Source organism: Diabrotica undecimpunctata, chromosome 1, assembly GCF_040954645.1.
Source record: "Diabrotica undecimpunctata isolate CICGRU chromosome 1, icDiaUnde3, whole genome shotgun sequence".
NCBI classification, from domain to species: domain Eukaryota; kingdom Metazoa; phylum Arthropoda; class Insecta; order Coleoptera; family Chrysomelidae; genus Diabrotica; species Diabrotica undecimpunctata.
In genome coordinates this window covers 106697395-106720417 of record NC_092803.1, presented here as the reverse complement: position 1 = coordinate 106720417, position 23023 = coordinate 106697395, and the positions used below count along the sequence as shown (strand labels likewise).

At 33.4% G+C, this 23023-nt stretch overlaps 1 protein-coding gene across 1 annotated transcript in view; it reads left to right on the top strand.

Annotated features, from left to right (window-relative positions):
• The window catches only part of LOC140451951 (uncharacterized), a 139118-nt gene that overhangs the window by 41917 nt on the left and 74178 nt on the right, over positions 1 to 23023 (top strand). Inside the window, exons 2-3 of the mRNA XM_072545939.1 lie at positions 15667 to 16103; positions 21849 to 22957. Coding sequence (XP_072402040.1) covers positions 15719 to 16103; positions 21849 to 22957 — 1494 coding nt within the window. The 5' untranslated portion in view covers positions 15667 to 15718. The remainder of the gene's footprint in view (positions 1 to 15666; positions 16104 to 21848; positions 22958 to 23023) is intronic.

Below are 23023 nucleotides of genomic sequence, written 5' to 3'. Positions count from 1 at the left end.
AATTAAAGACAGTCAAGATTTCCTTTCACGCAAAAATAGTCTATGTATCTGTTGATACGTATTTCGCTTTAATAAAGCTCATCAGAACAGTTATTCATAGGCTTTCTCAACGTGAAAATTAATCTTTTCCTGTCTTTGTGAAGCAACGATAAAATGGCTTCGAAACGGACGCAATAGCGACATCTGATATTAAATCCGTAAAATAGTTTCGAAACACAATTCAGATAACTGCCTTAATCTGAACCTTCTATAAATGCAAGGTATAACAGACGCTGATAAAGATGTTAATAGAGACATGGGGAATCTAAAATTTGCATTCCACGACATGTCTCCTCAGCTAAGCAGAAATCGTTAGCGAATTGGTTTCTTGTACTCATACAGAGTAGATCCGAATAAAAATAAAATTAAAGACAGTCAAGATTTCCTTTCACGCAAAAATAGTCTATGTATCTGTTGATACGTATTTCGCTTTAATAAAGCTCATCAGAACAGTTATTCATAGGCTTTCTCAACGTGAAAATTAATCTTTTCCTGTCTTTGTGAAGCAACGATAAAATGGCTTCGAAACGGACGCAATAGCGACATCTGATATTAAATCCGTAAAATAGTTTCGAAACACAATTCAGATAACTGCCATAATCTGAACCTTCTATAAATGCAAGGTATAACAGACGCTGATAAAGATGTTAATAGAGACATGGGGAATCTAAAATTTGCATTCCACGACATGTCTCCTCAGCTAAGCAGAAATCGTTAGCGAATTGGTTTCTTGTACTCATACAGAGTAGATCCGAATAAAAATAAAATTAAAGACAGTCAAGATTTCCTTTCACGCAAAAATAGTCTATGTATCTGTTGATACGTATTTCGCTTTAATAAAGCTCATCAGAACAGTTATTCATAGGCTTTCTCAACGTGAAAATTAATCTTTTCCTGTCTTTGTGAAGCAACGATAAAATGGCTTCGAAACGGACGCAATAGCGACATCTGATATTAAATCCGTAAAATAGTTTCGAAACACAATTCAGATAACTGCCTTAATCTGAACCTTCTATAAATGCAAGCCATTTTATCGTTGCTTCACAAAGACAGGAAAAGATTAATTTTCACGTTGAGAAAGCCTATGAATAACTGTTCTGATGAGCTTTATTAAAGCGAAATACGTATCAACAGATACATAGACTATTTTTGCGTGAAAGGAAATCTTGACTGTCTTTAATTTTATTTTTATTCGGATCTACTCTGTATGAGTACAAGAAACCAATTCGCTAACGATTTCTGCTTAGCTGAGGAGACATGTCGTGGAATGCAAATTTTAGATTCCCCATGTCTCTATTAACATCTTTATCAGCGTCTGTTATACCTTGCATTTATAGAAGGTTCAGATTAAGGCAGTTATCTGAATTGTGTTTCGAAACTATTTTACGGATTTAATATCAGATGTCGCTATTGCGTCCGTTTCGAAGCCATTTTATCGTTGCTTCACAAAGACAGGAAAAGATTAATTTTCACGTTGAGAAAGCCTATGAATAACTGTTCTGATGAGCTTTATTAAAGCGAAATACGTATCAACAGATACATAGACTATTTTTGCGTGAAAGGAAATCTTGACTGTCTTTAATTTTATTTTTATTCGGATCTACTCTGTATGAGTACAAGAAACCAATTCGCTAACGATTTCTGCTTAGCTGAGGAGACATGTCGTGGAATGCAAATTTTAGATTCCTCATGTCTCTATTAACATCTTTATCAGCGTCTGTTATACCTTGCATTTATAGAAGGTTCAGATTAAGGCAGTTATCTGAATTGTGTTTCGAAACTATTTTACGGATTTAATATCAGATGTCGTTATTGCGTCCGTTTCGAAGCCATTTTATCGTTGCTTCACAAAGACAGGAAAAGATTAATTTTCACGTTGAGAAAGCCTATGAATAACTGTTCTGATGAGCTTTATTAAAGCGAAATACGTATCAACAGATACATAGACTATTTTTGCGTGAAAGGAAATCTTGACTGTCTTTAATTTTATTTTTATTCGGATCTACTCTGTATGAGTACAAGAAACCAATTCGCTAACGATTTCTGCTTAGCTGAGGAGACATGTCGTGGAATGCAAATTTTAGATTCCCCATGTCTCTATTAACATCTTTATCAGCGTCTGTTATACCTTGCATTTATAGAAGGTTCAGATTAAGGCAGTTATCTGAATTGTGTTTCGAAACTATTTTACGGATTTAATATCAGATGTCGCTATTGCGTCCGTTTCGAAGCCATTTTATCGTTGCTTCACAAAGACAGGAAAAGATTAATTTTCACGTTGAGAAAGCCTATGAATAACTGTTCTGATGAGCTTTATTAAAGCGAAATACGTATCAACAGATACATAGACTATTTTTGCGTGAAAGGAAATCTTGACTGTCTTTAATTTTATTTTTTTCTGTATAAAATTGCTAGTTGTAGTCTTTTCGTCCATATATGTTTGGTACATGTTAATCGTTTGTCCAGATGAATGCCTGGATATTTTACGTCATCCTTTTGGAGTAAAGGATTTCCATCGAGGTTAACTTTTGGACATATACCTCTTCTTAGAGTAAATGTAATATGTGTGGACTTTGATGGATTTACTTTAATTCTCCAGAGTTTGAAACATGCATTAGTTTTGTTTAGATGTAGTATCTCTGATGCTATTACTGGAATACTATGAGATGTTAGGAAAGCAGTATCATCTGCAAATGTTGCAAGCGTAAGATTATTGCTTGTTGTAACTTATTTGAAATCTGAAAATTCAACTGCATAGGTTTTTAATAGTGAACTTTTTAATGAAAAATGTGTGAGCATGTGCTATTTCCGGTTATATCTGAAGTAGTCCCCAACTTCGTTATTTTATTTCCATACGGACTGGGATTATTCATTCAAATTATCAAACCTCATCAATTTATTCTAATTGGTGATTAGTTTACGTGTACCCTAAGAATTAAACTCTAATGGTTTGAGGATTATTTTTATGAAGTATTGAATTTTCTACCAAATTATGCTTTTGTTTTCGATAACTCCAGCTATCACTCAAAATTAGTGGAGAACGAATCTGATTCAGGTGAAGATGAAGATATGGAAGTCGATAATTTAGTCCATAAGTTAATCAGTAATTGAAAATAATTAATTAATTAATTTGAAAATAAGTCATCACATCATATTTATATTATTATATTTACACGATAACAGGCATTTTTTATATATGACAATAAAGGAATAAAGGGCAATAAAGGAATGACTGACGATCGGAAAAATAATGCAATTTGTTTAATATGTTTTGACGATTCTTCCAGAAGCCAGTAAGCCAACATTGCCATCATATTCGTATTTTTGTTTTGTCCGCCGCAACCATCAGCGAACAAACGTACTGTTTCTATGCTGACATCAAAATCAAAAGTCGTTAGTGCATGTTGCAAAGTTGATGCTATTGTAGAATCTGTTGGAAAGTCAATTTCTGTCCATGGGTAAGAAAACACATTTCTTGGTCTTGGTTTATCTGTAGAAGTTCCAGCCACAACTGAAAAATTATTATAGTATATTTGCTGCTTTAGCTAGCTCTAGCTCTTTAAGTTGCTACTACTTTCAACCGCTCCTTTGTTCTGAAATAAGTAGAGTAACAGTCAGTCAGCGGAGTTTCAAAAGCGATGTTGTCGTTAACATTCACATATTTTCGAATATAACTAAGCTTCACTAAGTTCCCTAAGTACTCTCCGGTGACAACATTTTTTTTAAATTCTTTGTATGCGGTTCTTGCTTAAATTTGTGATTCCTAGAAATGACTTGGAACATACTCATCTTCTTATCCTCACTCAAACGTACATGGTATTTTATCGACGCTGCACCATGATTAGATTTACATCTTTTCGGTTTTTGTCCCTTACAACAAGCCAATATCAGAAGGTCTTGTTTACTTTTATCTTTTGACTGATAAAGATAGGCATGAAAATCTTTCACTTGCTTCATCGTGAGTGTGATACATTAATACGGCAATCTGGGTCGTCTGTTATGACCACAAGTTGGAAAAGCCGGCAGTGCTTTTGGTGTATTTCTGTAACAGTACAACTCTTTTGGTAAACATTTTGTGTAGCCCTACTCAACTTTAGAATAACGCGAAAAAAAAAGCGAAACAGCATAAAAAGTCCAAACGATTGCCACGCAAGTATAAAATCATACATTTTGAGATGAAGTACTAACCTAGAAAGTTTATCAACATTCCTTTTATGTGTTTCTGACTGAAGAACTTTTTGCGTCCTGTTCACTGTGAACTAGGTTTAACCAAATAAACATTTTCACTTACTTCATAAAAATAAAAAAAACTGCTCCTAACTCGAGAGAAAAACAACTGTCTAGTCGCTTGAATAATTAAACTACTGAAAATCCGTTTCTTAAAAACAGTCGTTTGTAATAGCATGTTCGTCACGTGAACCAACGAGCAAATTTCATTGGTGTTAGAGCAAGAGCAAGTTTTGCAAGTAAAAGCTCAACGCAAAGAGCGAGTTCTACATGACCTAGAACTGTAATTTTCTCGACAGCGTTTGTATGCTAAAGAATGAGTTTTGGAAAATTCTGATTTTATCATTCGATTTCTATTTAAAATTGAATAAACTTTTGGAAATAATATAATAATAAATCATACCCAGGGATTAGGGATTAGATTATTTACAATCCCAATGAAGATACCGACGACAGTGATTATAAGTGTGGATCTAATTCTTAATTACACTATAAGGTAATATAATTTCATTTTCTCATTAAGAAAAATTTTGAGTGGTATTGTTATTATTTTATTAGTAATAATTACCACTACAATTTAGAAACAGTAGAATTTTTCATTTTCTTCTATTTTTGCACTAATGAATGTGTTTTACTTGTCTTCGACAGTGCAATGCTTCAAATACAGGGTCTCCCCGAAAATAGTGCGTTCTTTTAAGGTATGGATATAATACACAATTTGGAACAAAAAAGTCCTCTAACACTTTTTTGTAAACTTAACCGTTTAAAAAAAAATACATTGTTTTCCATATAGTTAAATTTTTATTTTTAGAAAATTTACCAACTGTAAACAAAAAAAATTATAAATTTTTTACCAAGGAGCATTTTTTTCTTTTTTACCAGCCAAAACCTTTTTATGTATATAACTAAGAAGTTTGTACACAAAAATGTGTGGTGTCAAGGTTAAACTTTGGGGACTGTTCCGTCTCATTTATAATTCACTTAATGTTATTGTCGATTTTATTTTATTATTTTAGATTCATATCCGTAATTCGTAAAGTTTGGGTAAATTAGTTTCCAGAAATCTATTAAAATATTAAAATGTTTGTCAGTTTTACATATTTCTGGTGAAAGTTTGTAGATTAAACCCTCCCTTTAGAAAGTAGGTACCCGGCAAATCCGTCGGCTATTGTTGTCGCAGTCGCTGCGTCTGTAGATGGTTCTGATAAGGACAATATGAAAAAAATTGTAATGTACGTTATTTCCAAAGGTTAAATAAAATCTTAAAGTTTTTAGAAACGACCCCCCTTCCCTAGGGGCTTCTGTTATAAGTTTTGTAATCTATTTTTAGTAGTAGCATTCGACACTCAGTTCTGTAAACATGTATAGTTAAGCAATAAATAGTTCTATGGAAATTGTCGTATATTATTTTAATTTAATAAAATAATATTTTATAGCAAATATGTCTCACGGTAAACTAGTAAACTAATCGTGAGCCGGACAGGGACTGTTTTCTCAAAACTAGGTTGTGGTTAGTTGGAACCCTGTCATTCTAGCCTAACGAGGTGTTGAATGACGAGGGCTTTAACTGAATTACATAGTTTACAGTGGAAATTAAATACAACAGACAACGTTTAATAATTCTAATTTATTTTTTTTACACTATGCTCAGACTATCACTAATTTGTTTACTTGTTAACTAAAATTATAGTAGGCCTCTCCATTTAGTGTTCTGGGTAATTCATATGGTCCGATAAATCATTGTATGCTTGTTAATTATTCCAGCCCTTAAATTTATGCTAAATTTTTGTTAAACATTTGTCCTACGTATTAAATAATGGTTCTCGTCACCCCGTATATGGCAATTAAGATAATTATACACACTGTTTCTCATGAAACATGCTTCATCCGCACATAACACTTTAGATGGATTCAGGTTCTCTGACGAGTGTTTCTTGAAACCACCTACAAAATGTTAATTTTAGAGGAAGATCACCTTGTTGTAAATCTTGTACTCTTTGCTAGTGGTATGGATGTAGAAGTTGTTCACTAAATGTTCTATGAACAATGTTTTTTGACATTCCAATATACATAAATTCCCGACATAAATTTGGACAGTTAAATTACTGTTACACTGCGCTTCTCCATAAATAATCAACATAAATATCATGGTACTCACGAATCGAAAACATTTTCGCGGTGTTGTTCCAAAACAGACTGAAGTTGTGACTGTGTACGTTTAGATTTTCGTATTGCACGTAGGTAGTTGACAGATTTATTTTTGCGTACCAAAATTTATTTTCGTGTATTGGTCAAACAGTTGAATTTAGAAAAAAAAGTTATAAGACTTTTTTTGCTCTAAATGGTGCCTTCTAGCTATACCTTTGAGCAACACACTATTTTCGGGGACACCCTGTATTGAGAAAATTTGCTATTAACTTTCTCAGCACAGCGGACCCTGTAATTCAAACTTTCATCCCTAATCCAAAATAGCCGCAAATTTGTGAAATATACTTTATATCATCTGCGGAAACTCTTGCCGTTTTGCCGTATTGCGTAGCCTCGTTTTGAATCACCTTTAGTTTCGAAAGTAATTAATTTTGAAAATATCTTGGACAGTAAAAACACCAAAAATCAAGTAACTCCATATACTTTAACAAAATGTATTAATTAAACGCGAAATGTTAAGGAATTATATAATACTTTTTTGTCTTGTGGTTAATCAATAGAGAACACAGATAATAACAGTAATAGTCTTAAATAAATTATTATAAAACATCTACATCAAATTCCTTTATAAATGACCTTGTATATCGTACAAATCACATCATGAAATTTAGTATTAGATTAAAAGTGATCTTGTGAGTCTAAACAAATTTCTTAGAAGGTGTTTCATTCCTATCCTTAGAAATTTTTACCTGATACGAACTGTCTGTTATTGCAAGTTGCTGGATATTCCGATCATTGTTTTCGTGCATTCTACAAATTTTTTTTTTCACGGCAACAAAATTTATATTCTCTTTATGAGGACTACCGTTGAATCGGTATAAGATGCTCGTGCGTCATTTTTATTATGAACGGGAAACACATCGAACATTCAAAATAAAATCCTTCAGCTCTATCAGTTATAATTACAACTTGGAAAATATGTGCTAAAAACCCCAAAATCTGCATGCAAATATGCAGAAAAAATAATCAAAATATGCATTTATATAAATGATCACGTAGTCAAAAGATATACGTATGTATGCTTATATGCAAGTACTTATAACAACTCAACACGCAGTTATTTATGTCCTTATACCTTATTAAGTATATTATACTTTATTTCTTAATGGTTGACACGCGAAAGAATCGTGAGGTTTTAAATGAGAAACGTGCAGTGTATAATTCACAGAAGGAATGTATTGATTTTTACTGTAATTTAAATTACTCATTCGATCTGAAATATTGGTAACAATTTAATGTATGTCTCGACGAGTACAAATCTAATTATGTTTGAAGTAATTGTGGAAGTATATGTCGAGTCTGCTTAAGTACTCGACATGGCCTGTGCTGCTCAATTATCTGTAGGAACATTTATAAATTATTTACTACCTTGTGGAAAATATTACACAAATTAAATTTTTCTTGGGAGAAATAAAATCGCAACTCAGTACAAACAACGAACGAATAATACGTTGAAGATGGCAATATTTAAGGGATATTGAAAATACAGACAGGAGGGCGGAAAAATATACTATCTAGATGAAACATGGCTCAATGAAGGACATTCAGTTCAAAAACTATGGTAGTATAAAATTCAGTATTCAAACCATTCGTTAATATTTCATAAAAGGCTTATATACCGGACTAAAAATCCTGTCGGAAAATGCCGCAACTAATTAATACAGCATGCTAGATGCTGTTGAAATTAACACAAAAACTTCTGTTAACTTCTTGAAGAAAAGCTGAAATTAGAAACGGGTTAATCGATTAAAATATACCATTTGAGGTACCGTGTTAAAAAAGAGCTTTTAAAGGTAGCTTTGAATTATAAGTTCCACTAAAAAAAATTATATCACTGTGAATTAAATGCTATCGATCAAGTTGGTGTAGGCACAAATAAAAGTTTATGTGGATAGATACAAAGCATTTAAAATGAACGATGATGATAAACTTTGAAGCATTCATTGATAACAATAACCCAAAACTGGACAAATGCCGCGAATCATGTAATTAACAAGGAAGAGAAAATTTTGGTTTCAGATAACCTCGTAGAAGAGACTATAGAACCAATAAGTGATTATAATAAGTTAAGATAAGAACTGTGATTTTCCCAAACTCTTCTGATGACTCATGTTGCATTTTCTATTTCCTATAATTAAATACGGATAGTAGAATATTTTTATATAGAATTAAACAGAAGTCGACAAACCCCTGATCAGCAACTTAAAAAACTCAGAAAAAAGATAAGTCAACCAAGGATCGGAATTAATGCCTGATATACCAACAGATAGAATCCGTAAATATTGGGGAAACAAAATTAGAGAATATAAAGAAATTGTTCAACTTATGTTTGCACCAAAGTGAAATACTTACAAGATGGCACAGTGCACTTAACATTTTATTACACAAGAAGTAGCTTACGAAAGGGCTTGCAAGAGTTTTTTTTGCGAGTGTTACAATGGACTACGCCTTAAGGATTAAAAGTCGCCGTGGTAGCACTCTTCATCTCCGGATCAGAGAGGAAAGAAAGTTTTCCTAGATACAGAAGCCATTTTGGAGATACTATTTCAAGTATTTAGAACCTACATGGACTGTAATAAAGATTTATATTTTATTCAAAAATAAATATGAGACTAACGGAAAACTGATATTGAAAAAAGTTTATATGAAAAATTTTTTAAAACAGAATTTAACTTGCATTTTTATATCCCCAAAAAGGACACACGCAAATTTTGTGATGCTTTTCAAATTGTTTTAAATTTTAAAAATGGAGGCAAATGTATAGAAATTACAGAAAAAAAGAAAGAACACATTAACATCACTGCAAAAGCTAGAAAAAGCTTAAATGATTTTAAAATAGAATGCCTACAGCCCGGAAGTACGAGTATATTAGTTACTTTCGATTTAGAACTGACACTTTTATTGCCCCACCTTAATAAACGGGAGGTGTACTATTTCAGACTTTTTTATTTAATAGCACACCTCTCCTGTCTTTCAATAAAATGAAAGACAAAAAAAGACTTCAATATGTACCGCTAGTTCAGCATCCCTTTTACATGTCTCTATCCAATGAAAACCGGAGAGGCGAGGTAGACGACAAATTGAGTTTAATACCAGCATTTCTAGGTGAAAAAATAAATGAAGATTAAAGAAATAAAAATTCTATGTTACAATGTCCGTGTTACAATTTTCTGAAAAAAATTATTAATAAAATAATTTTTAACGAAAAATTTTATTTCTTTTTTGATATTGGTTTTTTACACCCTTTAGAAACAACATCGTGTAATATTTTATACTTTATTTCAAATATTAAGTAGAGAGTAAATTCAAATGTCGCTTTTTCTCCGATATTACTTTTTGCTACATAGACCAATCTCGTTCCAAGCTGGCCATATAGACCCTTTTAATAAAAAAAGAGGAAAAATGCAAGTCATAATGTGCAAAGGGCACGGAAAATAAAGGAATAAAATAAGGCGTCGCATATCGTTTAACTGTAGACTTACCTAGATTACCTAATTGTTTTGGTGTTGGAGCACAACGTGCAATATTAAAACCTGTGTTATCTGCTTCACTCTTTCTAATAAATCATATATTAACTTCTAGTTAGCTTACCTACTTACTTTCTACATTTGCATTTAAAATCTAGCTCTGTGTTATTTAAATTTAGAAATTAGAATTTCTCCAATAGAGGGTAGATATCTCAACGCGCCACATTCATATTGGGTATCTGAGTCAACAGGTAATAGTCCCTACTTTCCCATTTTGGTTGTACACTTGACAGTCCGACTCGCAGGCAATTGAGAGTCCTCCACGCAGGATAGAAAAAGTTACCAGGTGAGATTGCTTTCTCGAGGCTCTAGATGTTGAAGAGAAAAGAGGAGCTTGTTTTAATTTGCACGAGTTCTTTCTGATGGATCTTGTAGATGGATTGATCTAATCAGAAAGCTTTTCCTTGATGTGAGCTGGTAATCATGGAATGAATGTCGAGGGTCTTCAATTTATTTTTTTTATTACAGATCTCCAGCAACTTCTCTTTTGTTGATATCGGGGGTAACCAATGATAGGGTAGAGCTTATTGATGGGTTTGGATCTCAGAAATCAACTAATGATTGTTGTTGATTCACTGATAGTTACACCCAGCATAAACCCAAAGTATTTAGAGGAAATGTGGAAGGAGCACACTTGACTTTTTCTGGGAATTAGTAGTAGAGTAGTACAAAGTCAAGTCTTCAGCTAGTGTTTTCCCCACTTCGGCCAAAGATTTCTACTTCCTAGTTTACTCATATATTAACAGAAAGGAATACGTGGCCTATATTTGAGATGAAATGTAGCAACTATTTGCTTCCAGATCAAATTATATTATGTCAAAAACTAAAATTATTGGAATTACGAATAATAAAAACATTAAAATTCTTAATCTCGATTAATGAGCATAATTGCCATTGCCGAAATAGCAAACCGTTAAGAAATCTGCAACTTATTTATTTTACATAATTCAAAATCATCAAAATATAGACCTACTCACTTTATAATATGCATTTGCAAATTTTCCAAGCTCTATTTATAATAAAAGGCCGAGGATTTACGCCGTGTAAACTTTATATTGACAAAATGCTTGTACACAGTATTGGACATAATCCTTTTACTGTGTAGGATTTTTGTGCAACAAAAATTATGGAATTTTATAAAATCTCAGCCTACAGGACAAAGAAAACGTACTCGATTTTCCTACATTCCCCCCACATCTACAGTTTTTGTTTCGATTTGCAGGGGCGGCCAAATTATCAGTGGCGTCTTTTATCAGTCGTAAAAACTTATTCATTGATTTCATTGTTTCAAATTTACGACTAAATAATCTAAACGATTAAAAAATGCGAAATCGTCCCATTTCTAATGTGATTGGAACGTTTGGCGTTTAACCACAACAAGTTACACAGACATATATGAACATGATTAAAATGCACTGATTACAATTAGTTTAGTCAAAACTCATAAGGCACTTTTGATCAATATCGGTTTTGATTAGCACTTTTTTCTTCTCTGGAAGCCGTCTGTTCTACACCGGTCGTACTGCAGCCAATCGACTTATTGTACATCTTTCAAAAACCATTATAGAAGACCTTGGAGCTTCGGCAGATCTGCTTATATAAGCTCTACACCAACACCCTATAGACCGTTCATTTGGCCCTGCTACTCAGGCTCTTGTATCAAGGGGACATAAAAGCTGCCTTACTGTGCGTAAGATTCGCTTGTGGGGCCCTAATTGGGGTCATTGAGACCTATTTAAGACGGACACAGTCCACGACCGGGAGTCACCTATCTGGTCGTTCCTTGTATATTTTTATTCATGCACTCAAAAACGTCAAAAGTTGACGTCAAATCTCTAAATAGACAAGTTTTTAAGTTAAGTACGAGCAAAATAATGATTTTCAGTTTTGATTGTTTATTTAAAAATATTTCCACCAAAAAATTGATGAATTCCTAGATGAGTGTCTTTTTGTAATTTTGTCTCATACTACACATTTCAACTGTCAAACCCATCTATACAGTTGTGTCGAGTAAAAATTATAACTTACGTCTCTCTCAAATTAAAACTTTAATAATTCTTATAGATGGAATATTATTAATCCTGAAAAAGTACAAACCACAATATTTTGCATGAAAATCCAGGTCTAATTACGTAGAAAAATTTAGACAATATATGGCATGTAACATGCTGACAATTAACAACCTGAAAATTACTTTAATAATTTTCTAATAAGTAAAATCTAGACCATAAGATTTTTAGTAAACATTTTTATTTTACAAATGTTTTGCATACCTTACTTATTTTAATGACCTAATAGTCAAATCCGTTTCGGCTGAAGTACAATTTTAGATAGTCGTTAAAGGACCATTAAGAAATTTAATCCATCAATAGGCAAAACGGGAAACCCATTGTTAGTACCTACCTATTCATACAAGAGTTCCCCAAGAAAAAATTAATTTTGGGTAATATTTTCCACAACCTATTTTCTGTCAAGTGTTGAGATGTCTTTATTAAATAAAAGCTATGCAATTTTCATTTTTCTCTGCCCAAGAAGTCTGTAAATAATAGATTCACCAACTCCTGTCATATTGGCACTGTTGCGTTCTGCACATACGATGACCTCAATATAACAATTGGGGTCATCCTGAAGGGGGAGGGAGTGATATTATGTTCAATCTAGAACTCGCTGGTTTCCCCCTTTCAGATTGGGTATGTATATTCAAATAAAGAAAAGAAATGAAAACCAGTGGACTGTATAAAACTCTATTTTAAAAAGAGGTGAAATTAAACATAAATATACATAACCCAATATACAATTATAAATAAAGAAGAATATATTACTTAAAAGAAGAAGAATATATGTAGTACAAACTTAAATATTAGTTAATGTGAAACAACACACAAAAAGAGAACCATAAACAAAACAAAACTGTCGATTCTAAAAAAAATTACTGACCGAAAGCAGTAAAATAATTTCGTATATATACCACGTTATAGATAGAAATAATATTATACAAAAAAAAAGGCTACCGCAAAAGATGTCTTCACCGACGAATAACAGGAACCACAAAATTCCTAATGCAACTTTTCTGCATCAAACGACTTTCTCGGTCAAAGGACCGATGCCAAGTGTGTGGTTTGAGAGATAAAACTCGACTCTTCCTATTCTTATCTCAAATGTGTCATTTTGCAGATGGCCCGTCTCGTAATATGTAGTTTTTAACACAGATGCACCCTTGTACATGGAATCTTGATATACGGGGAGAATCAAAACAACCACAAAGTCTGTTATCATTATATAAATGTTTATATATCGTTGCGAAACTGCAACATGCACATGTCGAGACTATGGTTTTAAGATTAGCAAACGGCATTTGATGTACAACAGATTCATGCACATTAAACACTACATTTTGATAACGCTAAGTACCAGTGTTCTATTTATAGATCAGTAAAATAAAACTTATATAATGATGATTCAACAATTTATATTTCCGATATTTATTCATGAATACAGTTTATAATAAACATTAATCAACAAGAATATCCAGAAAACGATAAAAAAGGGCCGATATGAGACTTTGTTTATTAAATATAAACTAAGTCAGCAAATTTGTCCGATGTTTATAATTTTTTTATTGAAACGATACTGGAACTACAGCCTAGACTATTGAACTGTTTTTATAAATTTAATTTATTAACTTTATTTTTTATAAAATGCTCTATCTACACTTTACAAGTTTATTTACACATATAATTTATTTTAAGACATTCACACCGGTTACAATTTAAATAGCCGCGCGAACAATTTTTTAATCGACACTTGTTTCAGACTGTCCTTTTAAATCTAAAATCGTCCGTTTTTATACCTGATTTGTTTATCTAGAAGTTTCTGCCCGCGTCATTGATCTTCGGTCGGAACGCCAACGATTTTATTCGACCCTCATCTGGAAAGTTCCAGTCGCAGGTATAAAGGTCGTGGCATATTATCATGCACGTTGCGTTTCCAGCACATAGCGTTTAGTTTCCGAAAATATAATTTAAATGGTTTTAAATATGAACAACGCACACTGTCCGGAACATAGCGTTTCAGACACTTAACGTTTCCGTTCAGTATATTTGAAAACAATATTTTACTGATGCCGACGGCTACGTAACGAGTCGTAACCGGTTGGTAAGGATAATGTGAATTAGATGTCCGTCGTTTTCCCCCGTTGTTTATTTAGGTATTTGTTTGATTTTGATACAGAGTATTTAAAAAAATAATTTTAGAGGCTATTTTGTCATTTATGCATGTATTTTTATTGCTTTGTGACAATTAATCACGGAAGTGATAAACAATTAGGACTTTTGTGCGGAAGTGATACGTCTTCTTTTTAAAAATACTTTTTGGTTTGATATGTATGGCTTCGTTACATGTAGTATTTTGTTTTTTAACTGAAGGTGACATTAAATTTAAAACATATTTAAACTGAATCCTAGTCATTCTAAAATATCCATAATATTTTTCATCGTCATCAATTAATTCTTTATATAAAGTCCAGTATTCACATTCCTTCTTCCTTTCTCTTAGCATTGGATGTACTTCAAACCTTCTTTTTAACACAGTTTTTCATTCTTCATCGTTAAGTAGAAGAGCAATTGCACATAATTTTTGCCGAGAAAAGCGAGATCATATCTTCACCGAACCAAACTGAAACGTTCTATGTATGAAAATCTGAACGCGCAGCCCAATTGCTGGAATGGAAACGCTACGTGCCGGAAACTATACGTGCACGATAATATGCCGCGACCGTAAGAGGGGACCCGTGGATATTACCTGCTACGGCGTCTAAAATACTTGTTAGAAAAATATGTTTACAGCTTAGGGCACGAGTCACATTTATCTCAACACTATCTACGGAAAATGTTTCTTTAAATAAATTTTAGGGGTTGAAAAAACACAAGTATCTTGTCTAAAATGTGATAAACAAGAAAATAGAATAAAACAAATAATGTTAATAGAAAATTATCCCGTAAAAAGCAAAGAAAACGCAAGTTGATTGTGTACCCACTAAAAAAAAAGAGAAATAAATTAAAAATTATATATTAAGAAAAATGTAAATTACTTCTAAATCGGAAATTGGTGTTCGATGTTTCAATTTTTATTTAAATTTTTTATTGTATTTAATTAAAAAATAATTTTTTTTTAAATATGTGGTTTATTTTCAACGAGATATATAATAAAAGCTGAGAAACTAGAAGGAAAGAAAATTAGAACAGTTTAAAAAAAATGGTAAAAGCATAATCACTAAGGAAGATGAAAAGAGAAATGAAAAGAAAAAAAAACGAAAGAGAAGCATATTTGATATCGGATTACACACCAACTTAAAGATCAAGAAACAGGCGGAAACACATGGAATAAGACAAAAGATATATAGAGAGGACATACAAATGTGAGAGGGAGAAACTGAAAGATATTAAAAATGTAGAAAGTAGTGGAAATAATCAAAAATTATAAAAGAATTCTCGGAATGGGCTAATCCCAAATATAATGTTTTTTTTTTAATTATTAATTAATTACTTCAAAAAAGTATTTAACGGTTATCTTTCTAAAAGTGAGTTCCAGTATATTTTGGTGGAATAAATAGGGAGCATATTGAGGAAAGTCTATACCCAAAACAAATAATTTTTTTTTATTTCAGGCTCTCAGTTCGGCGACGCAACGAAGCCCAGCCGAATTCGTGCATCACCAGCATGGTGAACAGCGGTACTTTCGATACTAACGCACTTGGATCAGGGGATCGAAATGCAAAAGTTACTTGCACTCATCCGGATGCCGCTTCATCGGACTCCGTCTCGACGCATTGTAAAACCGGCGCTTCTGCTTGGTCTTCAACAGCTGACGGAGATGCCGCTGCGGCATCTGCGCAATCGAGCGATGAATCGAAGTCGGTGGAGCACGAGACGCCGCGAAAAAATCTCGACGCCGAAGACGCCTCAACAGGCAACGCCGAATGTTCGGTCGACGGCGAGGATAAGAGCACCTTGTGCTGCAGCGTCCCGCTTGAGAAGGTACAAGGTGTTTTGACGTTTCATCCCCCAAAATGCGAGGAGCCGAAGCCCACCAGGAAATTACTGGGTGAATATTTTTATATTTATTTTCCTTTTAATTCTTTCTCCCTTCCTTTCTAAGACATATATTTATATGATTATTAAATATTTCTTTTTCGATTGTCATAATATGCTTTTTTAGTTCGTAAGCTATAAATGACACGATCATTATACATTTTTTGAGATATTGTTGATATGAAGGTTAATTTTGAAATTTTTAAGTAATAGTCGATGCTTAGACTTTGGAATATTATCAAAAATACCATGTTAATATCATTCTTATGACAGTATATTATAATTTATTTGTATACTTTGTGACAATCACTATACAAGTTACAATTTTTTGTAAAGCAAAAATCATTAGAGAATGAGATAATCATTTTTGTGTATACTCGATTTGGAAATGCATGATTGCACAGTTTTTTATGTTAGACAGTTTCAATGGTCTTTATACAGGACTATTTCACAGCAGAAAAATTATAAATATCGATATGTACCTTCTTTTAAAAATTTTCTTGTGCAAAAATTTGTAAAAATAATATGACCTATGGCCTCCCTATGACAAACTTCGAATACAATACAATATAAAATGCAAATGAGCAAGTCTGCGGTTTTACTCCAGAATTGCACGCCTCAGTGGCGGAATATTGCTCATTTTCCAAAGAAATTATAACTAGCCATTGCTTCTTTTATTGTCATGTCCAGTTTCCAGAATTTTTCTTCCCATGTTATGACATGTCTTAAACCTTTTTGATCACACCAAAATCACGAGAAAGATCTTCAACACAATGGATTGACCAAATTACGTATATGCAAAAGAGAAGAAATACTTTTTAGAAACAACTCCGAATTAGAACACCATTTATGTAAACAAATACATAAATAGTTATTTCCTTGTGAGCTTTGAGGAGAGTTTGCTCATAACTAGCGCCGTAGAGCATGTCATCAATATAGCAACTATTTTGAAGAGCAGTCACTGGCCAGGTGATATTCAGTTTGATTAGTATTTGCCAGTTTCATTAAACAGCGAGTACTCTGAAAACTGGCATTTTAGTTCCATATGTAACAGTTTGCAGTTCCAGGCACTCAATATCCTTTCCCGGGGAGTCACGCCAAAATATGTTGTAACAGAAGGTTTTGATCAGGATTGCTTTTAACCTATCTGTACATCTTTTGTATATCAGTTGTGAAAACAAGGGAGTATAATCGAAAGCGCAACAAAATGTCAAAAAGTTCCGGTTGAAGGGTAGGACCTTTGAGAAGGATATCATTGAGTGAGAAACAACCCTAAGTTTTGTTGTTAGAGATTCTTCCTTCAACACACAGTGATGCGGGAGAAAATATTTATTTTCTAAATTTCCATTAGTCAGAGGGAGAGAGAGAGAGAAAGAGGGACTATTCTAGTATGTTCGAGAAGAAGATATTCACTAATAAAAGACTTATATTGAGCGAGAAACAACCCTAAGTTTTGTTGTTAGAGATTCTTCCTTCAACACACAGTGATGCGGGAGAAAGTATTTGTTTTCTAAATTTGAATTAGTCAGAGGGAGAGAGAGAGAGAGGAACTATTCTAGTATATTCGAGAATAAGATATTCACTAATAAAAGACTTACATTGAGCGTATGTATTTTCATTTTTTAAGAGCCTATTTTCTATATTGATAAACCCCTTTAGAGCTATTTTAAAAAATTCACCTAATTTTTTTATGCGCATTTTCGAAGACAAGTGAAAGATTTACTTGAAAACGACCCGAAGGTAAAATACGAGTGGTTTTATTAAATATTTCTTCAGCCAATTGCTCATCGGGGGTTAATTTACTAACGTGGGGAACTTTTCCAATTTCGAAAAATTGTTGAATCAATTTATCTAAATTATTCTCTTCGGATTCGAACTGAACAAAGAGGGATACATTTGACTGAGAAATAGCCAAGTTTGAAAGACATGAGGAGGAAGTGAACCAAAAATAACATAACCTAAGTGGGTTTTCTGAAGAATGGGAGGATGTTTTCCTAGTATGAATGCATCAGTCAATAATGCGCTATAGATGTGACCAGCTAGAAGCAAATCAATTTATTCAATGTTTTATTTCTCAACCAAATCACGAGAAATGAATGAATGTTGACTCTCATTATCTAGGAGCGCTCTGGCATGCATTGGCCTGTCATCTTTAGAATAAACTGTCATTAAATCGGTAGCCAACAATACATCAGTTTTAACTGATAAAGTAGTGAGAGAAGTGTCTGTATGAGAATCTGGAGAGTTTTGTGCTTTTAAAGTAGGTTTGAACGAACTGCTAGAAGCTTCATTTTTAGTGTGAGCATTATAAGAAGGTTGAGTAGATATGTGAGTGACACTACTGGAAGAACTTTGAGAATGTCTGGGAGCTTGAGTGTTGCGATAAATGGAGAAAGATTGATTATTCGTGTTCCTAGAGGAAGAGGCATTTTCAGACGTACTATGCAGAGCTATCGATGTATTTTCTTACATATACTACATGAGCGTGAAGAGTTGCAGTCACGAGAAAATTTTTTATTACCCAAACAATTCCAACAAAGTTTCTTACCTGTTACAAAATTAAATTTTTCCTGTAAAGAGAGAAATTTAAAATCATTGCACTGATCAATTTTATGCGAATTACTTTTACAACATATACAACTAGTATTCGAAAGGGAGTTTGTGTGCACGTCAACTGATGAAAACAAAGATGTTTATAATTGAGGTTTATTAAATTTTTTATCATTATCAGCGACGGATAATTTTTCTTGTATATCACATTTCTTCTCAAGAAAACTAAGAAACTGTGAGAGAGTAGGTAAAGCCTTTGAACCTACTTCATACTCAAATGACTTGAACTAAGCGAAATCGAATTTTTGTAAAAATATTTCGATCAATAGTAAATCCCATTATTCGATGGGTACAGACATATTTTTTAGAGCAAGTAAATTTTGTTTACATAGAGTTAAAAATTCACGTAATGATTTTGCGTCAATTTTAGCTAAAGATGGAGCCTTTAACAATTTTTGGATGTGTAAACTAATCACTCGCGATTTATTTTCATATCGATTCTTGAGCGTGTCCAAAGTGATCCGGAAATTCTCTTCTACCACTTCTACCGTTTTGATTTAAATTCAGTGCTCAGGAACGATTTGAGATAAATAAATCTTTCCACATTGTTCAGTTCCATATTATTGATTATTAGCGTCTCAAATAGCTGATAAAACGCGTTCCATTCAGCGAAGTTTCCTGAAAATGCCTGCATTGTAATATCCGCTAACCTAACCTTAGCAGTGGCTACAGTTGGAGTAGCGTTTGAGCTGAGCGAGTAGGGGGGTAATTTTAAATCTTTCATCTTATGCTGCAAGCCAGCTAGAGTAGAAAAGTATTTTTTCGCCACGAACACTGTGTCTTCTGTTTAGGAATTGGTTTCATTGATTTCTTCAACCTGATCCATCACCTCTTCATATTTCAGATAACATGTTTTCAATTCGGTGTATCATGAGTTGAAACTGAAGACTATCAGTTTCTGCATCTTTTTCTAGCAGCCAGTTTGCTATTAAGGTAATCTTGGCCTTCAGTGGCTTCCTCTTCTTCCCCCTCCCTTAACTCCAAAAATATCGACTGTATAAAAGAATTTGCTAAAAAAAATTGTAAGAAATCGCAAATGCAACAATGTTAGTCCTACCATTTTGTCGTAAAGTTTAAAATGGCCGAGATATTGAACAAAAACAATTCCTATAAAACCAATTTCCGCAAGCTCTTACGCTTGTGTCTTTCTCGCATACGTACGACCTTAAATATCCATTTTAGCACAAAATGAAGGATATCAAAATTGTACAAAATAAAATTCACGCCATTTTTGTGTAGGTACATTTACGTCGTAAGGTTAATAATAAACGAGATAATTTAATAATTATGATTTAACTGTCACTATTTTCCCCGTTAACTTCCCGTTAAAATTGTAAAAAAGAAATGATAGGATTTACAACAATTTTAGTTCGTATCCTTTTTGTATAAAAGTTGAAAATGGCGGAGATATTGAGCAAAAACGGTTCTCCTTTAAAATCAAGATGGCGGAATTCAGTCGCGATTTTCAAATTTACACTTCTATTGATCCCCCTAAAGGTTACAATAATAATATTTGAGGCAGCTCGGCATGCAAGGTCAAATGCTATCCCGACTGAAGTATAAGTCTATATCCATATTTACAATGGATAAATTCGATCCATTGTTTATACTCATAACAGCACACACCAAACATTATCTTAGTTTTCGGCATGGTTAATATCACAAAAAAATGTTCTCATTAAAAATGTTCAATTTTGTGTTTTATGTATATTTATGTCTGGATCTGGTTGATCTGTTTACTCCTTTTGCTTAAAGTTTTGTATCTAAATATTGATTACGGTTACAAATTGCTATGAAGTATTTGCAGAAAAATCTTTAGAGTGTAGATCATTAGGCTAATTAAACGATATTCTTGGTATTGTTTTGGTTTTCTCATGTTCTTTTAAGTTTAACTAGTATCTTGCATCTTTAACTAGCTATTTTTGCCTGTAAATTTTAACAACTCTGTCGTTACAGTTGTTACATATAATAGATTCTGTAGTTTCTGTAGTGCGTCAAGGGTGCATTTTATCCCCCCTATTATTTAATGTATATGCCGAACATATAATTAGAGCTTCTCTTGAAGGTCGTCCTGAAGGTGCCAGAGCCAATGGAATCATCATTAACAATATAAGATATGCCGATGACACCATAGTATTAGCAGAAGCAGAAGACCAACTAAAAATATTGATGAACATATTATCAGAAGAAAGTCACAGGCTGGGCTTGGACATTAACTTTTCCAAAACCAAAATTCTGGTATTCCACAAAAACCCCCATGAACAAGTTACACCTAACATACAAATAAATGGCATCACCCTTCAGAGTTCCCAAAGCTTCATATACCTGGGCAGAGAACTAAATAGTCAACTATAACTTATAGACCACTCAAAAGAAATTAGAAGACGCATTGAAATAGCAAGATCTGGTTTCATGAATATGCGTAAAATGCTCTGTAACCCCAAGCTATCAGTCTCAATAAGATTGAGAACACTTAAGTGTTATGTGTGGTCTCTATTACTATATGGCTGTGAGACCTGGACATTAAAACAGTATGACGTCAACAAATTAAATTCATTTGAAATGTGGATGTACCGCCGAATGCTAAGAATAAGCTGGACCAGCAGAACTACGAATGAAGAAGTACTGAGAGCAATGAACACACGCCCTCATATGGTCCATACTATCAAAATTAGAAAGACGTCATATCTAGGACACATAATGCGCCATAGGGAATTTGAGCAGCTCCAAGTAATATTAGAAATCAAGATTGAAGGTAAAAGGGGCATAGGACGAAAGAAAAAATCTTGGCTACGAAACATCAGAGATTGGACCCACACAAAAGGAAATGAATTAATTCATCAAGCCCAGAATAGAGAGAAATTTGCCATATTGATCGCCAACCTCAACAGAGAAGGCACTTAGGAGGAGGAGTTTTTGTATTTTTTAAAGCATGCTATATTCCTAACTTATGAGTTAGCAAGTTATCAACTTTGGATCAGAAATTTATATGATTTTTTTACTCATTGTATTGGCATAGTTTACATTTTGGATACAATCTTTTAAATTTTTTTATATAATGCGCCGTATCCTGTAAGTCTTACATATTACCATATTTTTCAACCCCGCTTTTTTATTGTAAATGATTTAATTATGTTTTTCTTTTCAGATTCAAAAGGAAGAATGACCTTGTTGTGTCTTTATTGCGAGAGATCGTTTGCCAGCGCAAATCTCCGCCAAAAACACGTCGAGCGCATTCATTCGGTAAAGAAAAACCGTCGGCTCAGTTCGCGGAAGCAAAACCAACTCACTGTCACTCCGTGTATCTACTGCGAGAAATTAGGTTCCTCAGAAAACACTTTAAAAGATCTCTTCCAACATCTAATCAACGAACATTCTGACAAATACTTCGGATGTCTTCCGTGCGAGGAACGCTTCGTGACCAACTCTTTGTTGTCTGACCATAACGTTTCCCACCATCCACCTGTGCCGGAAATAAACGAGAAAGCTCTTGCGAAGTTGGCTTTGACTGAAGATAGGTCTGTAAAAGAGGTATCTGTCAAACTGACGAGGAGCAAAACCAAACCAAAGGCTGAAGCGACAGATAACCCCGAAAGAGCAAAAAAATCAATTCGGGCAAAAAATGCAAAGTTAAAAGAGCTGAGAAGCAAGAAACTGACCGTAAAATCTTCGCGAATAGCTCTTAACAGGAGGGAAAGTAAAAGACTTCAGGCCATAAGTGATGCTCAAAAGAAGAAGAGGCAGAAACCCGCGGAAAGAGGCAAACAAGCGAATGTAAACAAAAGTGAACCAGTAGTGGAAAAGTCGAGTTGTATCAACCCGTACCCCGAATTCGATCACTTCTACCGTGTCAAAAAAATCACAGATCATTCCATAGACAATTTAAAAATTAGTTCTTTAACCTTTGATGACGTATTCGACAAGACTTTCTTTAATAGAATTAAGTGCAATATTGAGGAAAATTTGTTACATCATATTGATGGAAAATTATTCAAAAATGAAGAGTCTGAGAGTAGGATCTCAAATTTTGAGAAAATATCAACAGTGCAGCAAGAAATTCAAAATTCGGCGCCGGAAAACTACGGATGTGAATTGTCCCTTAACGCTGTTACTCCCGTGGCGTCGTTATCCCTTAACTCACAATTCGGGGAAGACTTTGAATCTCAAATTGAATATGGGTCGAAACCATCGAAAAAAAAGACCCAGACCAAAAAAGATGAAGTACATTATAAGTATTTTACCAGACGTAAATTTCAGGTAAGTTTTACAATTCCTTTTATTATAATATTATGTTTATATGGGATTGAGCCACAATTTTTTTTA